General features: G+C 39.6%; 2 protein-coding genes across 2 annotated transcripts in view; one reads left to right on the top strand and one right to left on the bottom strand.

Annotated features, from left to right (window-relative positions):
* SPTA1 (spectrin alpha, erythrocytic 1) overlaps positions 1 to 10422 on the top strand; it is a 66588-nt gene extending 56166 nt beyond the window's left edge. The window contains exons 43-52 of the mRNA XM_005663219.3: positions 550 to 759; positions 2783 to 3079; positions 4187 to 4299; positions 5452 to 5469; positions 5923 to 5974; positions 7085 to 7272; positions 8147 to 8200; positions 8581 to 8727; positions 9466 to 9610; positions 10151 to 10422. Of these exons, the coding sequence (XP_005663276.2) occupies positions 550 to 759; positions 2783 to 3079; positions 4187 to 4299; positions 5452 to 5469; positions 5923 to 5974; positions 7085 to 7272; positions 8147 to 8200; positions 8581 to 8727; positions 9466 to 9610; positions 10151 to 10276 (1350 nt within the window). The 3' untranslated portion in view covers positions 10277 to 10422. The remainder of the gene's footprint in view (positions 1 to 549; positions 760 to 2782; positions 3080 to 4186; positions 4300 to 5451; positions 5470 to 5922; positions 5975 to 7084; positions 7273 to 8146; positions 8201 to 8580; positions 8728 to 9465; positions 9611 to 10150) is intronic.
* Positions 14041 to 14979, bottom strand: LOC100154445 (olfactory receptor 10Z1). The gene has a single exon (XM_001927230.3). The coding sequence runs from the start codon at positions 14977 to 14979 to the stop codon at positions 14041 to 14043; it is 939 nt and encodes a 312-aa protein (XP_001927265.3).

The raw sequence follows: 20609 nt of genomic DNA on the forward strand, positions 1-20609 counted from the left end.
CACCACTCTGTTAAAGCTGAAATCAGTAAATTCTGGATTTTGTGCTTCTGATATCATTTACACACACACACAGACACACCCACCCACACACACACACACACACACACACACACACCGAGTCTTTCTATAACTGGAACCTGTGAAAAGTCTTTTGTTAGTTTGCACACTTCCACGATTTCTAGTAATGCACTACTGCTAATTAAAATATGAAATCTAATAAGTGAGATAAAAGAGTCTTAGAAAGGATGTGAACTTTAAGAAGGATTTACTTTTAATTTGGAATGTCACATCATGCTCCAGTGTTCCTTTACTATTAATTTTGCAACTAATCTAAAATCCAGTTTTAAACACTGGAACCTAGCCATAATTCCCAAGCCAAATGTTCACTTAAGTCTCTAAGTCATATTTCCTTTTCCTTGGTCATCACCATAAACTCTTGCCTAAACTTTATCTTGTCCATGATAAAAATCTGGTGGAACCCAGGTATGAATGGCCCCTTGGAATCTACATTGTTTTTCTGTTCACAGCATCTCTATGGCTCTTTCTCAGGACACACTAGATGCTACTCTGCAGAGCTTCCAGCAAGAGAGACTGTCTGAGATAACTGACCTGAAGGACCAACTGGTGACCGCTGAGCACAACCAGACCAAAGCCATTGAGGAGCGCCATGCTGCCCTGCTGAGGCGCTGGGAGCAGCTACTGGAAGCCTCTGAAGCCCACAGACAGAAATTGCTGGAGAAACAACTACCCCTACAGAAGGTTAAAAAAAAATGACCACCATCAGGCCTTTATTATCTGTACATTAGCCCTGAAATCCAGAAATAGACCCTGGAAACTGAGTTTAGATACTGTAGACATTTGAATGAATACATTGAAAAGGATCAAGAAGTTCTTATTAGGAATGAAATAATTTAATATTTTAGATTGATAGGAAGGGTTTTTTTTTAAACTTTTAAATCAGATATCCAGTGGACTTATGATAGAAGCCAGGAACATATAATGGAAAGAGGTAGATGAGATGAGGGGTAGAAGATCTTTGTGTATGATAGAACTAACACTGGTGTGTAGGAGTCAAGGTTGTCCTTGTGTTTTTTTTCCAACCCAAACAAAGGGAACATTAAACAAGTATGACTTGTGTCCTTAACTTTCTTAGCCGAGAGACCTTGTATATGTAGCTTAACATCCCCAAACACTGATTTCTTTATTTATAAAATCAGGTAATATCACCATCACGTTTATTCTATGTTATTACTATTAAAAGAGATAATGGATCTTAAAATGTGACATAAACCGTATGTTCTATATGGATATAAGCTATTAAAGTGTTTTTTTTTTCCTAGTGGGGGTTGCTAAGGTATGATGATAAAAATATTAACAGTAAAAGGAAGTCAGGATGGTCAGTGAAATTCCTGAGTACTTCTAGACCATCAGAAGTACCTGGAACCTAGTTAAGGTAGATAGCTAAGGGAATTGGGAAACACACAAATAAAATCTGGACTCTTAATTAATTTCTGGTCTATTGAAGGACGTGGAACCTAAAGAAATGAATCTTAAGTGAAAAATTAAAGCAATTAATGGGCAATTATACACACACACACACACACACACACACACACACACACACACACACATCTACGCATTCTCCATAGGAAGATACTTCACATTCTGATTTTTATTTTGCTTAACTTTCAAATTGCAAAGAGTTTTATTATTTTATTTATGATTATAAATTCTTTGTGAAATAGTTGATACATTATATTATGAAAACTAATATGATGTTATTTATGGGATTTCATGTCCTTTCTGGGTAGGGGCATGTTAGTTTTCTCTGCGTTGGTCTATTTTTGCATATAGATTACTGAAATGAATACAGAGAAGATGTAATGGTATAATATCTTTGTAATCTCCCTTCCATTTCAGTCAATTTTCTCCTCCTTAACACCTGTGTTTAGAGATGAAAACTGATTTTCATACATATTACAACATCTAAGTCCCTTCGAAAATACAATCTGATGACCCAACATAAATGATGCATTTTAAATTTAAAACTATTTTTTACTATCTGTTGTTTGGCACAATCCATGCTATTCATCTCATTTATCTCATTCAGAAATTCAGTCATTCATGGCATGTGAATAACTCCAGAGAGTATCACATGGATAGGATACAGTTTAGAGGGTAGGAGATGGGTTTGAGGAGGGGCTTCAGGCACGAGATAAGCCCTGAATGAGATGGAGGAGGAAGGTAGGAAGGTATACTTGTGTCTCAGTATACACAAGAGACATCAGAGAAGTGTGGTCTGTGAAAGATCTCAGGAGAGAAAGAAGAAATATCTATCCCATGAATAATTTTTAATTCAATTATTTATCTACTCATTCATTTAACACTTATTCTTGCATGTTCACTATGTGCCACATAGACTTGGAACATAGACATCAGGACAAGAAATCACGGAATCTCATCATTGAAAACCACCCTTGCCACCCTCAGAATCTTATAGCTAAAATAATCCTAGAAGTCCTCCAACTTCATTTGTAAGTATTGGAAGACTTGACAAATTTCACAGAAGGAGAAAATGCTAATACATCAGGGCTTGTACCTTGAACTCCCATGTCCATCCATCTGGTCACCTGGCCTCACTAGGTTTTAGTTCTGCTCTCTTAAAATGTTGGCTCTGAAAATATTTGAAAGCAGTCATTTTTTTAACCCTCTATCATCTTTTCTGCTGAAGAACTTTATCAGGAAAGATAGAGGTGGGCTTTTTTGTTTTGTTTTTCTGTAGGCTGAGGATCTATTCATGGAATTTGCACACAAGGCTTCAGCTTTCAACAATTGGTGTGAGAATGTGGAGGAGGACCTGTCAGAGCCTGTGCACTGTGTCTCCCTGGATGCAATCCGGCAGCTGCAGAAGGACCACGAGGCCTTCTTGTCCTCCTTGGCAAGGGCCCAATCAGACTTCAACTATTTGCTAGAGCTTGACCAGCAGATTAAGGCCTTAAATGTGCCTTCAAGCCCCTACACCTGGTTAACAGTGGAGGCTCTAGAAAGGATCTGGAAGCACCTATCTGACATCATCAAGGTAGCTTGGGGCAGAGTAACTTCCTTTCGCTGTAGTGAGCATGATCATTTAATTTTTTTATCTGAGTCTGGGGACTTTTGAGAAAGAAAGGGACACTACTAATAGTTTTATTAAGGACTTCCCATTGTGGCTCAGAGGTAGCGAGCCTGACTAGTATCCATGAGGATGAGGGTACAATCCCTGGCCTCACTCAAGTGGCTTAAAGATCTGCTGTTGCCGTGAACTATGATGTAGGTCACAGATGTGGCTCAGCTCCTGAGTTGCTGTGGCTGTGGTGCAGGCCAACAGCTGCAGCTGTGATTTGACCCCTAGCCTGGATGTGGCCCTAAAAAGCAAAAAAAAAAAAAAAAAAAAAAAAAAAGGCATAAAACAGTAGCAACAACAAAAATTGTTATATTGAGACAGAAGTCACGAACTGGGACAATCCAAGAAAAAATTGGAAGTATGTTCACAATAGGCACAGCTCTCTGTCCCCCAGTTTAAACAGCCTCCTGCATCTGGGTGTTGAGTGGTGATTCAGGGAGGCAAACCTGAGCTCCAGAAGATGGTTCTAAAAATAGGTTATGAAAAGTTAATGAGACTCATATATATCTTGCATACTCCAAGGCATTCTCTATTTTATATACACTTCCAAAAGTGCCTTTTTAATTATTTCTATTTAATTTTTGCCTCTCTGTAATAATACTCACTATTGAAGCTATGGACAATATTTTAATAGTTCACATAGAAAAAGTTTGGCATAAAAATCATCTATTTATAGATGGCATCTTTTACTACCTTTCCCTTTAAAGCTACTTTTATGATCATTTAAATGAAATTTCACCTGGAAAAAAAGATGAGAGGAGAAAGATTTGCCTTTATTACCAGCTCGTTTGTTACTGGGCTTGGTAACACCACAAGTACTTACAGGGAGTCGCATAAAGCTTCCTTCCCCTTTTGGAGATGAGAAGAGGTGGGGGCTGGAAGAAATAAGAACACACAGGCAATACCATTGGAAGAGACATTAGATTTGGAAGAGGGGAGATGTGCAGGTAAGCCTAGGAACCAATTATTTTACTGCAAAGAAAGGTCTTCAATGTGAACTTCATCTCTGATTTGGGGTTTTAGGAAAGGGAGCAGGAACTGGAGAAGGAAGAGGCAAGACAGGTCAAGAACTTTGAGATGTGCCAGGAATTTGAGCAGAATGCCAGTGCCTTCCTTAATTGGATCTTGGAGACCAGGTGTGCTGTGATTTCCCCAAAACTCTTGATCTCTGTGTTGCACAAACAGTTCACTATAGGGATGAAATACAAATCTGAGGGAAGGAGGGGGACTCTTACAGTATTTATGCTGGCATAAAATCAACATATCCCCTTTGTGGTTTATGTTTGGAATTGACTGTATTCTAAATCAATCACTGCAAAACTGAGAAATGAAAATTTCATCTTGTTGCCCAGTCTGTATTTTCTCCTTGATATGCTCACTATTTTTTCCTCCTGCCTATAATTACAGTAATAGTTCATTATGTTTTCATTCCCCTTTGCACTTTACAAAGTACTTCAATATCCATTACCTCACTTAACTTTCAGAGCAACCTTGACAAAGTGTACAGAGCTGATCTTATTACCTCTGTTTCCAAATGTGGAAGGAGGTTCAGCAGATAAATTGACTTGCTCAAGGTCACATATGTATTTATTGGCACAACCAGAGCAGAGTATGCTATAAATACCTCATGGGAAACTATTATGTTTCCTGACTACTAAAACTGTGATGAGAATCAAGGGAGATAATATATACTAATTGCTTTTATTAAATGCAAACTTTTCAATACATGAAAATAACACTTGTCACATCTTCTGGAGCAAATGACGTGGAAAAGAGGAGACTTAGAGGGTATAATAAATGAATAAATGGTCAAAGTTGGTAGACTGTATTCAGCGGTGGGTTGGAATTGTGGAGTTTTGAGAGTTAAACTGTTGGTTTGGGTAATCCATGATACTGTTCCTACAAACCCACTGACAAGGATAAATCAGACAACGAACAAAAAGAAATCCTGTGTTATGGCTACGAAAACCATCTGACAGGGGGTAGAGGACACACAGCTCACACTTCTCTGTCTCTAGTTTTAGTCCCTCATTCTCTAGCAGCAGGTGCCCCACCACGAGCATGTCACCTAACACCTGAGCTCTTCATCCTAAAGCAAAGAGGTGCGCAGAAAGCTCTAACCTTCTCAGTGTGGGAAACAATGGGTGGAAGGGGTTTATACTTTTCTGAGTACAGATAATTTAGACTGAATCATAAATCTGAAGAAAGAAGATCATTGAAGTAATCCAAGTTAACATGTGATTTCCTTTTTCTCTCTTCGGATTCCTGTTCCGGACCTCCATATCCAGGGCTTATTTTCTGGATGGGTCAGTATTTTATGTTATCATGTTTATTTTGTTATATTACTCAGAAAGAATTAATTAAAGTGGGCTTAGGATGTATCTGCATCCTGTTGCAATCTGATGGGGTCTAAATAAAACATGAGGTAAGAAGGAGAAGAAAAGTGTACATGATTCAGGTCCTATATCCCACTGCAGTAGGTTAAGGGTATTTTGAGAGTAGGAAGTAGGAGGGAAGTATGAAAGCCTTCTTTAGGAGAGAAGAACCAGGGTGGCCTTACTTCTCTTCTTATCTGTCCAGCAAGGTTGCCAGTAAACAGAAGGGTCTGGTTTCATGAAAATTTGGTGCCATTAAAATTCCTTTCAGAAAGGTCCTATTGCTTGGAAAAAGTAAAACAATAGATGTGTAGGGGCTTTGAGTTTGTATAAGATACGGATCTCTGATATTATAAGTAATGTTCTTCTCTGGTTCTTAATTAGATCTTTGCTGAAAGAAACAGGTACTCTGGAATCCCAGCTGGAAGCAAATAAAGTAAGTAATGTCTATTCATTAACTCTAAATATTGCTGGGGCTATAAGGAGTGCGAGAAAAACTACTCAAAAAAATTCTGGTGATACTTGTAGGTAAATTCCTTGACTCAAAACCCCAAAGCCTAAGGCTCTGATGTCAACCCTACCAACAATTTTCTTTCTAACCATTGGCCACCATTACATAGACATGGATGTCAGTTTTCAATCTCAGCTTCAATTTCTGTATCTACACAATGGAGTCAAAAATATCTATATTATGGAGTTGCTATAATGATTAAGTAAGGAAACAAATGCAAAAACTCCTGGTCTACAACCTATAACATTGACAAATTTCTGTTATTATTTGATGTGGTAAGGTCATAAAATTGAGTCTAGATCATCTCTTAACAAAGTAGTGGGCTAGAGTGGTGTTTTAATCTTAATCTTGTCTTCATTGTTGCCCTCTCCATAAGAAAGGAAATAATTAATTAAATCAAATTATCCCTAATTAGAAAACTAGAAAACAGTGCTAAAAAAGATGTTGTCAAGTAGGATTTATTTTGAGAGGGCCACAAGTGATTATAATATCTAATGTGCTTTCACATCTGCCCCCATCACAACCAATTCACTCCTTTCCTTTGTAGGGAAAAATATTCCCCTGTTGAGAAAGCATGACCTAAGTGCAGACGTTTGGTACACAATGTGGCTGGATGACAGAAGCATCTCATAGAAGTCTCTGTCCAAGCCAATGAAGGAGACTGGAGTGTGAACACTGGGAAGTTTAAGGGGGCCTGAGAGTTCAGCCACAATCAATAACGCAGATAATTCATGATGCAGATCACTGGGAGCTGATTACGCATCAGTCCTGGAAATCCTACCCTCCTCTATCTGCACTGTGTAACTACTAACCCAGATTACCAGAATGACAGAGGTCATATCACTTAACCTCCCCACCACTTTACAAATGAGGGATGCAGAAGTGGGGTGGTTTTCCCAGAGGACAGGAAAATTCCTGAAAATAATTGAAAAGGAGCAATGAAGGGAAACCTAAACTTATCAGTTTCTTCTGTATCATCCGTAGGTTTAGATTAGGTACCCCGGGTGACTGCCTCTTTTCTTTGCCTTTTTCCAGAGGAAGCAGAAGGAGATCCAGGCAATGAAGCGTCAGCTGACCAAGATTGAGGACTTGGGAGAAAAATTAGAAGAAGCTCTGGTCCTGGACATTAAGTTCAGCACTATTGGGCTGGCTCAGCAGTGGGACCAGCTCTTCCAGCTTGGGGTGCGAAGGCAGCACAATCTGGAACAACAGATCCAAATCAGGTATTAGAACCTCTGGTCAGGGCTGGGGAAGGGTACTGTGGCGTTAGGTATTAGAAACTTAACTCTAAGGGCTAGAATTTGTGGTACTGGACACAAGAGTTGCTTCAGTGATATTATACTCGCCATCCCAAGAACCAATATTCTCTCTCTTTACTGACCCACAAAATGAATTATTCTTTACATGGGAGTTGGTGGGAGACAGTGCTCTTATCCCCCTAAATCTGCTCACCATCTATTTCTCAGAGTCTTTTCACCATCTCATGTGATATCTTCAGAAAGTCTTCCCTTTTGTAAAATTCCCACTAAAATTTCTAGGATGGAAGAAATATTGAAGTTATAGAGCAGAAAATTTCATTTTTTTCTAAATAAATTAGTTACATCAAAGCAATCTTAGGTCTCCATAGCTTTTTGGAAGGATTAATTGTCTAGATCAGAGATAGGCAAACTTTTTCTCTACAGATCCTGATAACAAACATTGTAAAGCCATGTAGCCTCTGTTTTAACTGCTCAACTCTATGGTGAAGAAAAAGCAGCTATTGATAATTCATAAATGAATGAGCATGAATGTGTTCCAATAAAATTTTATTTATGGGCACTGAAATTTGAATTTCTTATAATTTTTAATGTATAAGGAAACATTCTTCTTTTCTGATTATTTTCAATCATGTAAAAATGTAAAAGCTATTCTTAGTTCATTGGCTATACAAAAATAAGTGATTGACTGGATTTGGCCCATGGGCCATAGGTGGCCCAGCCTTGAACTAGATAACTTGAGTAGCATGATAGCCTCGAAAATTCTTCTCTTCTTCTTGTGGCATGTCTTTTTCTATTTCTCTGTTTTGTTTCATGAGTTAGTTTTTGTTTTTACTTTCAGAGACACCCCCGGTGTGAGTGAGGAGACACTAGAGGAGTTTAAAACGACCTATAGGTGAGTATAACTTCATAGTTGACTGGTTCTTTGTTTTCCAGACCATATAGAATGAATCCCCAAATGACTATTTTTTTTTCCCCTCAGTGTGGCTTAGTAGAATCTTAAATGAAGATTTGGATATGTTATTTAGCTTCAACCCATGGATCTTAGTATGTCTATGAGATTCTTGGACTTTTGGGAAATATACTTATGTTCAACATTTTATGCATTTTCCTCCATCCATTAGGTTTAAGAAAAAGTGTGGAAAACAGGCAAGCTCTCCACTCAACTGATAACTTAATGATGTGTTATAAATCCCCAGCTGGTACAACAATAACTCCTCTTTTCTTCTTTAATATGATTTCTATTGAACTTGAGAAAATGTTTTTATTCTTTAGGCACTTTGATGAGAATTTGACAGGTCGCTTGAGTCACAAAGATTTCCGGTCCTGCCTGAGAGGGCTCAACTACTACTTGCCCATGGTGGAAGAGGGTGAATCTGAACCCAAGTTTGAGAAATTCCTGGATGCTGTTGATCCAGGGAGGTAGGAGAAAGATGAAGGGCCAGACCATAGCAGGGAGTGGGGTTTGGGGAGGAGGGGCAAGTACAAAAAGTAAAATGATACATAAAACATGAAATTAATTCAGCTTGAGAGTAGGAAGATACAGTCTCCCATAAATGAATTGGACAGCTTTTGGTGCCCTTTTAGGAGTATCTCCAAAGTGCATAGCACTAACTCCAACTCAGGCACCAGTTCTGAAATTTGTTCAATTCCTGGTTTAAGTTTGATCAATGAATTTCAGCTGCTTCTGAGAATGGACCTTGAGAGAAGAATTCCTTCATTTGTGTAAGGTCTTAAGGAGACACAGATTATTCAGAGGCCAACTTCTGGGGATGGAGTTGTTGTGAGCTGGTGAGGGTGGGGCAGAGGATACCATAGACCTAAGAAGACTAGAAATAAAGGTCTTCAACTCAACTTGAAGAGCTTGAGATACCCAGAGACTGGTGCTACTAGGAAATTCCCAGTTCTACTTAGAAAGTCAGGCCGAATGATCCGTGTGGAAACGAAGGTTGGAACTTAAGAAATTGTTTATTTGGCTGTAAGGAAATGAGGCAGGAGTCAAAGAAGGATCACAGTCCATAGTCTCAGAGAGCTGAGATGGGAGAGGCCCTTGGAGAATCCAGCTTCCATCTGTCTCTGAAACACTGAGTAGGATGAGAAAGGGACTTGCCGTCCTCTCTGTCCCAAGAGGGCACATTTCTTGATCTGCTTCTCCAACAGGAAGGGCTATGTCACTCAAGAGGACTATACCTACTTCCTGATTGACAAGGAGTCAGAGAACATCAAGTCCAGTGATGAAATAGAGAATTCATTCCAAGCCCTGGCAGAGGGCAAAGCCTATATCACCAAAGAGGACATGAAGCAGGTCAGATTCCAGTTTGCACCCATTCTCATTATGGTCTCACCATAACCTAGATTTTGCTCATCTCAGGCCTGGCTACCCACTTATTATAGGTAACTACCTTCCTCATCCCCATTTTTTTCTCAGATATTGTCATGCGCAGGATATCTCTTGCTTTGATGGCTACCGCATGTTATCTTGACCCAACTCAAAAACCTACAGTCAATCTCTCATGACTATCAGTGTCAATCCCAGACATACTTGGTTTTTAAGACTATTTCTTTATCCTGTTTATTTAACAAGCCATTTTTAGGGAATGGGGTAAGTAGTGCAAAGTGAAATGGGACTCTTGGGCAAGAAATGAGTTGAAAAGATGACTTGGTCTTATTCGTTAGAAATTATAGATTTCTTTTTATGAGAAAAGCATGTGATAGGACTGGGGCTGGCTTCTTCTTCTAGAGTCTCTTGCCTTCCTGCGTTTGGGGCATATTGGAAGCCTCAAGGAGACAGCTATTTTAAATCCCTGTAACTATATTTCTTTTTTTTTCTTTTTTTACGTTTCAGGCCCTAACTCCAGAACAAGTGTCATTCTGTGCCTCGCATATGCAACAATATGTGGATCCACGGGGCCGAAGCCACCCTGCTGGCTATGATTATGTTGGTTTTATCAATTCCTATTTTGGCAACTGATAAGCAGCTTTTTCAGGGTCACAGAGAATCTTGGTGTTGTGGGAAGTATTGGGGGATGAAGGAGATAGGCAAATATGGAGGGTGGGAAGGTAGGGGTGTGTGTGTGTGTGTGTGTGTGTGTGTATTACATTTATTGAAGAACCTGAAAAAAATTGATAATATTATAGCAATTAGAATTTGTATCAAATTCTCCTCTTGATCTCAGTTAAGTTCCTCATAATTCATACTTACATTTTCTTCTTCTTCACTTTTTTTTTTAATTTTATGGCTGCACCCATATCATATGGAAGTTTCTAGGCCAGGGATTGAATCCAATCTGCAGCTGCAACCTACACTACTGCTGAGACAACGCCAGATCCTTTAACCCACTACACCAGGCTAGGGATCAATTCCATGCCTCCACAGAGACCAAGATCCTGCAGTCATATACTTAACCCACTGCACCCACAGTGGGAGTGTCCTCGATCTTCTGTTTACTTACTTTAAACCAGAATCCCTGCTTTACTCTTGCTGCTCTCTTCTTTACAATTTATAGATTGGAGCCAGCTTCTGAGATCCAGCCCTTGTGGCTACATCTTTGATTTTTCTTTCTTAATTCCTACTGCTTGGTTAGGTCCCAAACTCTTCCACTCCTAACAGAACATTCCCTTTCACATTTTATAGACCCCTCTGATGCCAAACATTTGCCTGGAAATCATCCGATTCCTGTTTCCTATAGTTTAACCCATTTCCTGGTACTTAGTCCCCTCAAGTCTCTAGATTTAGATTCATCTTTTTACCATCTCCAGTCAGACACTGTGCCAGATAATAGCACTTTACTCTTTGTCTGATTAGATCATGAACTATAGGATACTGGACCCTGCTGGCCCTGGCTTCTGCCAACATAAACTAGGTAACAAATATTTTAGCCTAAAGTGATATTGCCTAGAAACTCCCAATAATAATAGATGGTTATGTTGGGTGTTTTATGTATGGCAGGCTCTGCTCTAAAGACTTAATCACCAAAAAAAGCCCCCAGAATAGATACCATCAAAATTACATTTCCAGTTGAGAAAATGGAGGTACCAAAATGTCAAGAAACTTCCTTTAGTTCACACACCTAAAAAGTGGTAAAGCTAGGCTTACACTCAGAAAGTGAGACCCCACAGTCTTTGGAATTAATTGGCTTTTTAAAGAACCATGAGTTAGGCTTTTGTGGTCACATCAAAGGGACCTCTGCTTTGCTGTGGGTCCATGTGTGTATGCACCTGGCAGGAGGATTTGTTCTTTTTAAGCATGTGGTCACATTCATAATCAAGAGAGGGAATTTGAATCATCTAGGGAGATTTTGTAAACTAGTTCTACTTGTTCTCACCCCAGTTGTGGTAAGGTCTATAGAGATGGCTCCTGTAAACATAATCTGGAAGATCCATCATGTGATTTTTATATTCTTACATACCAAGACTCCTACATTTGGAAGGTAGATGGATCTTTGAGCATTACTCAGCAATTTTTAGAACATCTGTACCATCATTGCTCAGCATATATTTGGGGATTTTTTTGCTAGAGGAACTGCATACATTTTGGAAATGAATTTGCTCAAAAAGCCTCAGCATTGAGGGGATTACCTCTAGACTCACTTAGAAAAAAGGCTGTAGAGTACATGGCTTTTCTCCCCTGACCCAACTCCTTTCTGCCATTTAATTACCTCCTACTTCACTACAACCTGGTCTCTTCTCTTGGACTAGCTTTCTTCTTCTCAAATTGGATTTCTACCAAGTTCTAACCAGAGGGTGCTTCTTCCCCTAAGTATGGAAAACTGTGAATTCCTATCTGAAGAACATCTGCCTCCTCCCTCTCTCTTAAGATACGCCTTACTTCTAACTCACTGATGAGTTCCATGAATCCCACGTTGTAAAAATCTCATGTTGGCAATTTCCTTCAGTTTCCAGTGCCTCTATCCATGTTCAGGTCTCCTTGCCTTTCTTTGGGATAATGCCAATAGTTTCTTACTGATCTCCTTGCCTCCATTTTCTCCCTGCTGAGATTTATCATGCTCTCTGTCGCTGGGTGCATCTTCCTAAATCACTTCCCAGATTCCACCCTACTTTCTGCCCAGAGGTTTACTGTGCCCTATCTCCTACTTCCAAAAGCATCAAGTCTGAAGAAAGCTATTCACAATGTTATCTGCAAAGAAGTTTTAATCCAGGTTAAACTGCTCCCATCATTTGTGAGACATTTTCAGTTTCTCTGGACAATGCATCACCCTCTATAATAAGCTTTATTGCCTTACCACTGAGACTTGAGTTATTCTGTTTTGTCTTAGAATAGATGTATTTTCTCTCCACTTACTGCATTCGAAGTTCATCCATCCTGTAGGAACGAGTTCACGTACTGCCTTAGACATGAAGCTTCCTCTGATCTTCCAGGGAGAATAACCTCTCCCTAAACTAGAAGCCAATATCACTTTGTTTATTAGCACATTATCAATAGTAGTAGCTGATATGTATTGGAAGATTATTGTGATCCAGGTATTGAATTAAATTCTTCACATGCATGACCCTGTTTCATAATGCAAAACTACGAAGTTACAACCATTTTACAAATAAAGACTTTGAAGCTGAGAAAGGTAAAGTAATTTACCCAGGGTCAAACTGGAAGTGGCAGAACCTGTATTCAAACTCCTACCTGACAGCTGGGTGAATTCATTCCAACTTTACTTATCCTTAGGGCTGTCTGGTACCATGCATAATATGTTGTGGGTGCACAGTGAAATAGGCAGGAAAGAGAGTTCCACGGCAGCTTCCACTCCATGCTTGGGAGTGACCCAAGTAAGGAAGTCCTTGACACTCAAGATCCAGAGGCCATTAGAGAGTAACAACAATTATCAAGGAAAATAGTAAATAAATATCTTTCCTGAAATAGAATCTACCTAACTAGGAGAGCCACTTAAAAAGAAGAGGGCAATGTAAAAATGAGTGACACAGAGAGGAGACAACTACACAAAAAGATGAAAGACTCTCAGCAGAAGAGAGAAAAAACTGTCCTTTTCATTTGGCAAAGCATTAAACTGATTTGTTAACTTGGTAGTCACTGAGTTTCAGATCTTGGAATCACAGTATTTGTTGGATACTTGAACTATATAATGATTCCAGGAATCTGGAATTCCTGTCATGGCACAGTGGAAACAAATCTGACTAGGAACCATGAGGTTATGGGTTCGATCCCTGGCCTTGCTCAGTGGGTTGCTGAGAGCTGTGGTGTACATCACAAATGCGGCTCGGATCTGGCGTTGCTGTGGCATAGGCCGGAGACTACAGCTCCAATTCGACCCCTAGTGTGGGAACTTCCATGCCTGGGTGCAGCCCTAAAAAGACAAAAAAAAAAAAAAGAAAGAAAAGAAATCTCCACAGCATCCCCAGCAGAGCCCCAGCCAGCCTGACTTTGAATTTAAGCACTCCAAACTCCTTTCACCTTGTTCAACTCAGTTAGAAGATTCTTAACGAACTGGGTTTCAGGAACTAGGGGTGGCATCTATGAGGCTAAAGGTGAAGATTCGGACTCTGAGCTCAGTGTGAGTTAAGCTAAGTAAACAGAATAGGAAGTCCCGCCTCTGCATTCCCCAGCGTCCCTGGGTGATAAGCAAGACAGAGGAAGCAGCTCTTTCAGGGTATTGGGGGTGGGGCAGCTTTGGCCTAAGAACCTGAATATCTAGCCCAGTGGCCTGGGTTTCTGGTGTCTGTCTAGTCAATGTAGAGGAGATTCTCCTATTGGAGTAGCCTTCATCATTTACTCAACAGTCTCCTTCGGAAAGCATTTCTCAGGGCTGTCTGCACAGCCCGATTTCTTAGGCTATAAATGATGGGATTGAGGAGAGGAGTCACCACGGTGTAAGTGACAGCAATAAGCTGGTCCCGCTTGAGAGAATAAATGGTTTTGGGCCTCAAGTACATGAAGGAGGCACAGCCATAGTGAACAATGACCACAGTGAGGTGAGAGGCACAGGTGGAGAAGGCCTTCTTCCGCCCCTCTGTAGAGGGGATTCTCAAGATTGCTGCCAGGATGTAGGTGTAGGAGACAGCGATGAAGGAGAAGGAGACCAGGAGGACCAGCAGGCTGAGGAGAAGGATTCCCAGCTCACTCAGGCTTGTATCTCCACAAGCCAGGCTCAGCACTGGTGGAGTATCACAAAAAAAGTGTTGGATCTCATGGGACCTGCAGAATGGGAGGTGGAAAATGACCAGTGTCATCCCCAGCCCAAAGAGATACCCACTCAGGAAGGAGGTGCCAACAAGCTGGGCACAGAGGCTAGGGTTCATGCGGCTGGCATAGTGCAGTGGGGCACATATGGCCACATATCTGTCAAAGCCCATGACAGCCAGGAGGAAGCAGTTGGTACAGGCCCACGAAGCAGAGAAGAACATTTGAACAGCACAGCCCACATAGGAGATGTCCTGCCTGCCCCTGACCAGACTAGAGAGCATCCTAGGGATGATGCCCAAGGTGTAGCAGGTCTCCGAGAATGATAAAAAGGAAAGAAAGAGGTACATGGGGGTGTGCAGATGGCTGTCCAGCCTGATGACCACAATAATGAACACATTGCTTGTCAGAGTGACAAGATACAGAGAGAGGAACAGTGCAAAAAGCAGGGGTTGCAGTTCCCCAAAGCTGGAGAAGCCCAGGAAGACAAAGCCCGTCCAGAAGGTTGCATTGGTCTGCCCCATCCTGAGCAACATCCCTGGTAGGTTCGATTACTTCCACTTGGCCAGTAGATGCCTGGCTTCTTTAGAAGACATGCTGAGGTGAATTCTTATGTCTTTGTGACTGTGGTAACTTGAAGAGAAAACTCTAATTTAGATGGCGACAAACTTTGGAAAGATGCTTATTACATTAGACATACAGATGAATGGATCCATTCGCACATGCATATATGTGCATATATAAATACAAAGACAATATGCACATATGTGCTCACACATACATGACTATACATATGAAGGCACGTATATGCATACATTCCACTACAAAGCCCTCACGTAATTATACACATTCAAAATTATGAACTGGGCATTTACCATTAATGACCATAACCACAAACATATTAGGCATGAGCATACACTATTAATACATATATATTCAAATAACATATACAAGTATAGATATGTATGCCACACATATGTTCATACCAACATCATACATACACTACCACACAGTAGACATGTGGACTCATACACATTGCCTCTTAGAACCTGAGGTTGGGTGACTTAATGGATACTATTTTATAGATCAAGCAAAAGAGCCAAGAGGGTGAAATGACATCCTCGAAGTCACAAAAAGCCAAGACTTGAGAAGAAAGTGCCTTGGGTGCTCATCTAATATTATTTGCCCCAAAGAATGATGACCCTTCTCAGACACAGTGGGACACTCACTAACATGAATGCAGAATAAAACAGTTTACTCAACAATAATCCCTTGCATCTATAACACTTTTCACAAGCCCTTTTTCATGTGAGTCTATGAAGAACACTAAAGGAAAAATCAAGACTCAGAGCAAGCTACTTATCCCTCAGCCCAAGGATCAGCTATAAGGCTCCACTGTCTCCAAGAGATTAGGCAAGGGAGTATTCTCCACTCACCTGTAGAGGCTCACAGTGAGGGCAGACCCTGCCTTTCAGCAGCCATGTACTGGACTGACCCCTGGCAGGCCTGCCTATGGAACAAAGAACCTGAGATCCATCTTAGAAACTCCTATTCTGAACAAAGAATAATATTCCCAAATGATATCAGGGACTGTTCCAAGCCTCTATCCCCAGATGCTGAATCATATTTGCTTCCATCAAAACAGCTTTCCTCTCTAAAGATTTTCCAGTCCCAATGGGTGGTGTTTCAGGAAGCACTTTATTTGTGTTTGTCATTAACTAGAAATATTCTTCTGGGAAAAGCAGAAAAGGATATGTGAACAAAAAGATGCTAGAAATATCTGTTTTGTGCTAAATATTATATCATTTTCACATGTTAAATCTATTTTAAAATTTATCAGGACTTAGTAAGAAAATGTTAACAGTTGCATTTTATGGAAGAAGAAACTTTGCCTGATAGTTTGGGTGACCATTTCAAGATCACAGAACTCAAAACTGATGCTCTTAAATGCATGCTGTAAGAGGTATAGAAATAAAAGAGGTATTCACCTTCCCTTACTATTGTCTCAAAACCTTTAAGTGACCATTTCTAATATTTTTCTACTTTCAAAGTCAAGTATACATTCACACTCATATATTGAGAATATTCATATCTCCTTTAGGTTCAATTTCTTCTTGTATCCTCCTCTGTCTATCCCACTTCCTTCAGACACATTTTTATTTTTTAAAATAAGGTAACTTTACCTTATTTTTATATGCTTTTTTGTTCTTTCCACAATACTGTAATATCTGCCCCTGGATTTCTAATCTACCACTCAGATTATCCTGAAATCTGAAAATGTCCAGAAAGTCTATCTAGGTTAATGATCTTATGTAAATCTTCTCAACATGCATTTTTCTCTAGTACACTAATGGTGCGAAGGTTTGCACCCCTAATATAAATTGTCACCCATTCACTGATTCGGTAGAAAAAACAACAACAAATGGTAACACATATTCAATGCCAGGCTTTTTACTCATCTCATTATGTGAATTTAACAGTCACTATATTTAAGGATATTACTAATACTCTTGATTTTCAGATTTAAAAAGGCAGGAAAAAATTAATTTACTGACTATCTGACTGCTTGTTGGTAACACAGTGGCAAGTGGATTCAAGAACTCTTTCTCTTAACTACCAGGTAATCCCTAATACTCTGCATTGGTTAGGAGGATCCAAAATATAAGCTGTGGAAACTAGGATAACATTAGTGTACTATTGACTTTAAAGCACTTCTTCTTGTGTTGTATTTTATTTGTTGGTCTAGAGATTTTAGCATGCTTTTTTTTTTCTTCGTGGTTGTACACATGGTATATAGAAGTTCTTGAGCCAGGTACTGAATCTGAGCTGAAGCTCTGGAAGTTCCATATCCCTTAACCCACTGTAGCAGGCCAGAGATGGAACCCACACCCCCACAGTGACCTGAGCCACTGCAATTGGATTCTTAACCCACTGCGCCACAATGAGAACACCTTAGCAAGCATTTTAAACTTCACATAATCCACTTAATAATGAATTACTTCCAGTAATTTGCAATGGCATAATTTTATTTACTTAAAAATCCACCAACACCTTGTTATAATTTTTAAATAGGCATATGCCTTCTTAAGGAAATTAAGAGGAAAATTATATGTGTGTGTATGATACTTTATATTTAACAGTATATTTACTATTTTCAGTACACTTTGTTCTCTGCTGTATCCAGTTACCATGGATTTTATTTGTATTTAGCCTCAAAACTCATATACTACATTGGCTAGCAATAAATTATCTCCATTTTATCTGAAAATATCTTCATTTGTGAAATGTAGTTGTGTTGAATAAAAAATTCTTAACGGTATTTTTTTCATTTTTCCACATGCTATTTAATGTATCTGTCCTTCCTAGTTTCTCATGAAAATATTTGAAATAATGGCATTATCATTTTCCTCTATGTAATGTATCAAATTTTTCTTGGTCCCAATATTTTCTCTTTACCTTCAGCCATATAAGGTGCTTCTGTGTGCTTTTTTTGTTTTTCTTACTTGCAATTTTTTGAATATCTTTAGTATGTAAGTTACTGTCATCTACCAAATTCAGGAAGTTTTCAGCTATAGTTCGTTCCATATGTGCACAGGCCAGTAGACCAAAGCTTGATTCTGTAACACGTCCTCCACCAAACTCTAAATCCCTGTAAAAAGATACCATCCATTGTACTTTTCTGAGTTCTTCCATAGTGCACTCTTTATACACTGAAAGCCCTTTCACAATAGCCAGGAAAGAAGTGAGCAATCGGTGGAAAGTGCTTATAGTGAGAGGAAGAGTGAATTGAATGAGCATGAGGGATGCAATTCACTCCCCTCCCTGCCAAAACAAAACTTACAAAGCAGCAGAAAGCCTTGGTTTGGGGCAGAATATGAATGCTGCTAGTTTGAAATCTCAAGAGATTCCCAGAAGAGTTTTATAACTTGCATGTTACACAAAACCCTGGAATTAATGAGAGCAAATTACAAATTAGAGAGAGAAAGTTCTCTTGCTCCTTGTGATGAAAGAAGAGAGAAATCCCTGAGGGTCTCTTAACCAGAACCAAATCTCTAGAGCTGAGGAACCTCAAGCCCTGATGATAACCAGACCATGTCTCTAAAAGGTTAGAAGGAAAGACTCTAAACTGTTGCAGTTTAGGGAGTGTTGGAAACTAATTCTAGCACATATGGTCTAGCTCCACACCTCATGTCAAAGAAGTATAGAACCACAGAAAGCCAAAGTGCACAAAATCAAGACCTCCTTCCTTACCTCCTAGTTGGGGAAACTTAGACACAGAAGGTACTTGGACTTCCCCAATGTCGCGGACCTAGCAGTAATGATGTTAAGAATCCAGACTTTGACCAGTGATTTTCATAGTAAGTCAATCTTTGACTCTTTTGAGTGAAGAGCAAAGCTGGCTTCCAACAACATGAAGACCGTGTAAATTAACATTGAATTGACTTTGGAGCCCTGTTAAAACACACAAGGTAGGAAACTATTTTGATGGTTTGATTCTCTTTTCTTCATGATTAATTGCACTACATGTTCACCAAATTATCACTTTTTTAACTTTGGAGGTGTCTATTTCCTTTTCAGTTGATCCATATTCTAAATTAAATTTGAGACAAGTTGATTCAGGGACAACCTGAGAGATAGCTCAGGGTAGAAGGAGCATAGTATTCTCACCACCTCTTGAATATACATATTCAAAATGAGCCAGAATAGGGGGACAGTCTGACATTCATATACTGCTATTGCCAAAACACCGATTAGGTATTTAGCTCACAATCATGGAATAGCTAGAAGAAAGGATCTGTATTGGAATTTAAGAGGCTTGTTCATTTAGCTCCACAGGCTTCTGAATTTACCAATGAAAATAAGCTTTTGGAGATGTCTTGAAGGGAATAGGGCCTACTGTGTGAAATCCTGCTGTTCTGTGTCAGAAAGAGCTTGTTTTTTCTTTTTCTTTTTTTTTTTTCTTTTTAGCTAGGATGTCAAGTATTTTTTTGACTATATATATGCAAAATATACATTATATACATAATGTAATAGGCATTGATGTATCCATATGTAATAAATCTAAAATATACCTATTTTTCTGCCTTCGGGGTACTTATATAATCCTTTAGTTTCACAATCAATTTGACTGCATACTTATAGCTTTACTGTGAAGAGTTATAAAAATTTAAGAAACCTAAGAGTATAAATTATTCTACTATTAGAATTTTTCACCATGACTTAGGGAAAAACAGAGGGGCCTTCTGGGACTTAGTATTTTCTTAAAAGGAGTAAAATTTTTCTGAAAGAGTCCAGAATATTTCTGAAAGCTGTTTATAAGAGAAAGTAGAACAATAATCTGCAAGCGTGAATTTGCATCCTGAGGAAACTCACACAAAAGGTAGATACTAAGGATGCTTACCCAAAGGCATCATCAAGAAGGCCAGGATCATTTAGACACTGCTCCTCATAATATATCCTTAGGCAGGAAGGCAGAGAAATTCTCTAGTCTACTCCCCAGGAGATAATTCCTCAGAGATAAGAAGTTGTGGATATAGTAGAGAAAAATGGAAAGTTTCACAGGAAAGATTAGGTCATGTGACTCATGTGTCACTATGGAAGAATAAAGGCCTTCTCAGGTCTAAAAGGATAAAAGTATCGGAGTTCCCGTCGTGGCGCAGTGGTTAACGAATCCGACTAGGAACCATGAGGTTGCGGGTTCGGTCCCTGCCCTTGCTCAGTGGGTTAAGAATCCGGCGTTGCCGTGAGCTGTGGTGTAGGTTGCAGACGCGGCTCGGATCCCACGTTGCTGTGGCCCTGGCGTAGGCCGGTGGCTACAGCTCCGATTAGACCCCTAGCCTGGGAACCTCCATATGCCGCGGGAGCGGCCCAAGAAATAGCAACAACAACAACAACAGCAGCAAAAAGACAAAAAAAAAAAAAAAAAAAAAAAAAGGGATAAAAGTATCTATGGGATTTCAGTGGGACCTATAAGGTAGAATCCATAGGTTGTGCAATTTCTAGAACTATTTATAATTTAGATGCTTTTCTTGCTGCCTCTTCTGACTCTCAGTGACCCGCAAGATTCTACACTGAGAATGCTTAATTTTAGTGTGAACTAAATTTGAGGACAGTAAAATGTGTGTCCATTACCATGCCCAAAATCACATGCTAT

The sequence above is a fragment of the Sus scrofa genome, chromosome 4 (assembly GCF_000003025.6).
Source record: "Sus scrofa isolate TJ Tabasco breed Duroc chromosome 4, Sscrofa11.1, whole genome shotgun sequence".
NCBI classification, from domain to species: Eukaryota; Metazoa; Chordata; class Mammalia; order Artiodactyla; family Suidae; genus Sus; species Sus scrofa.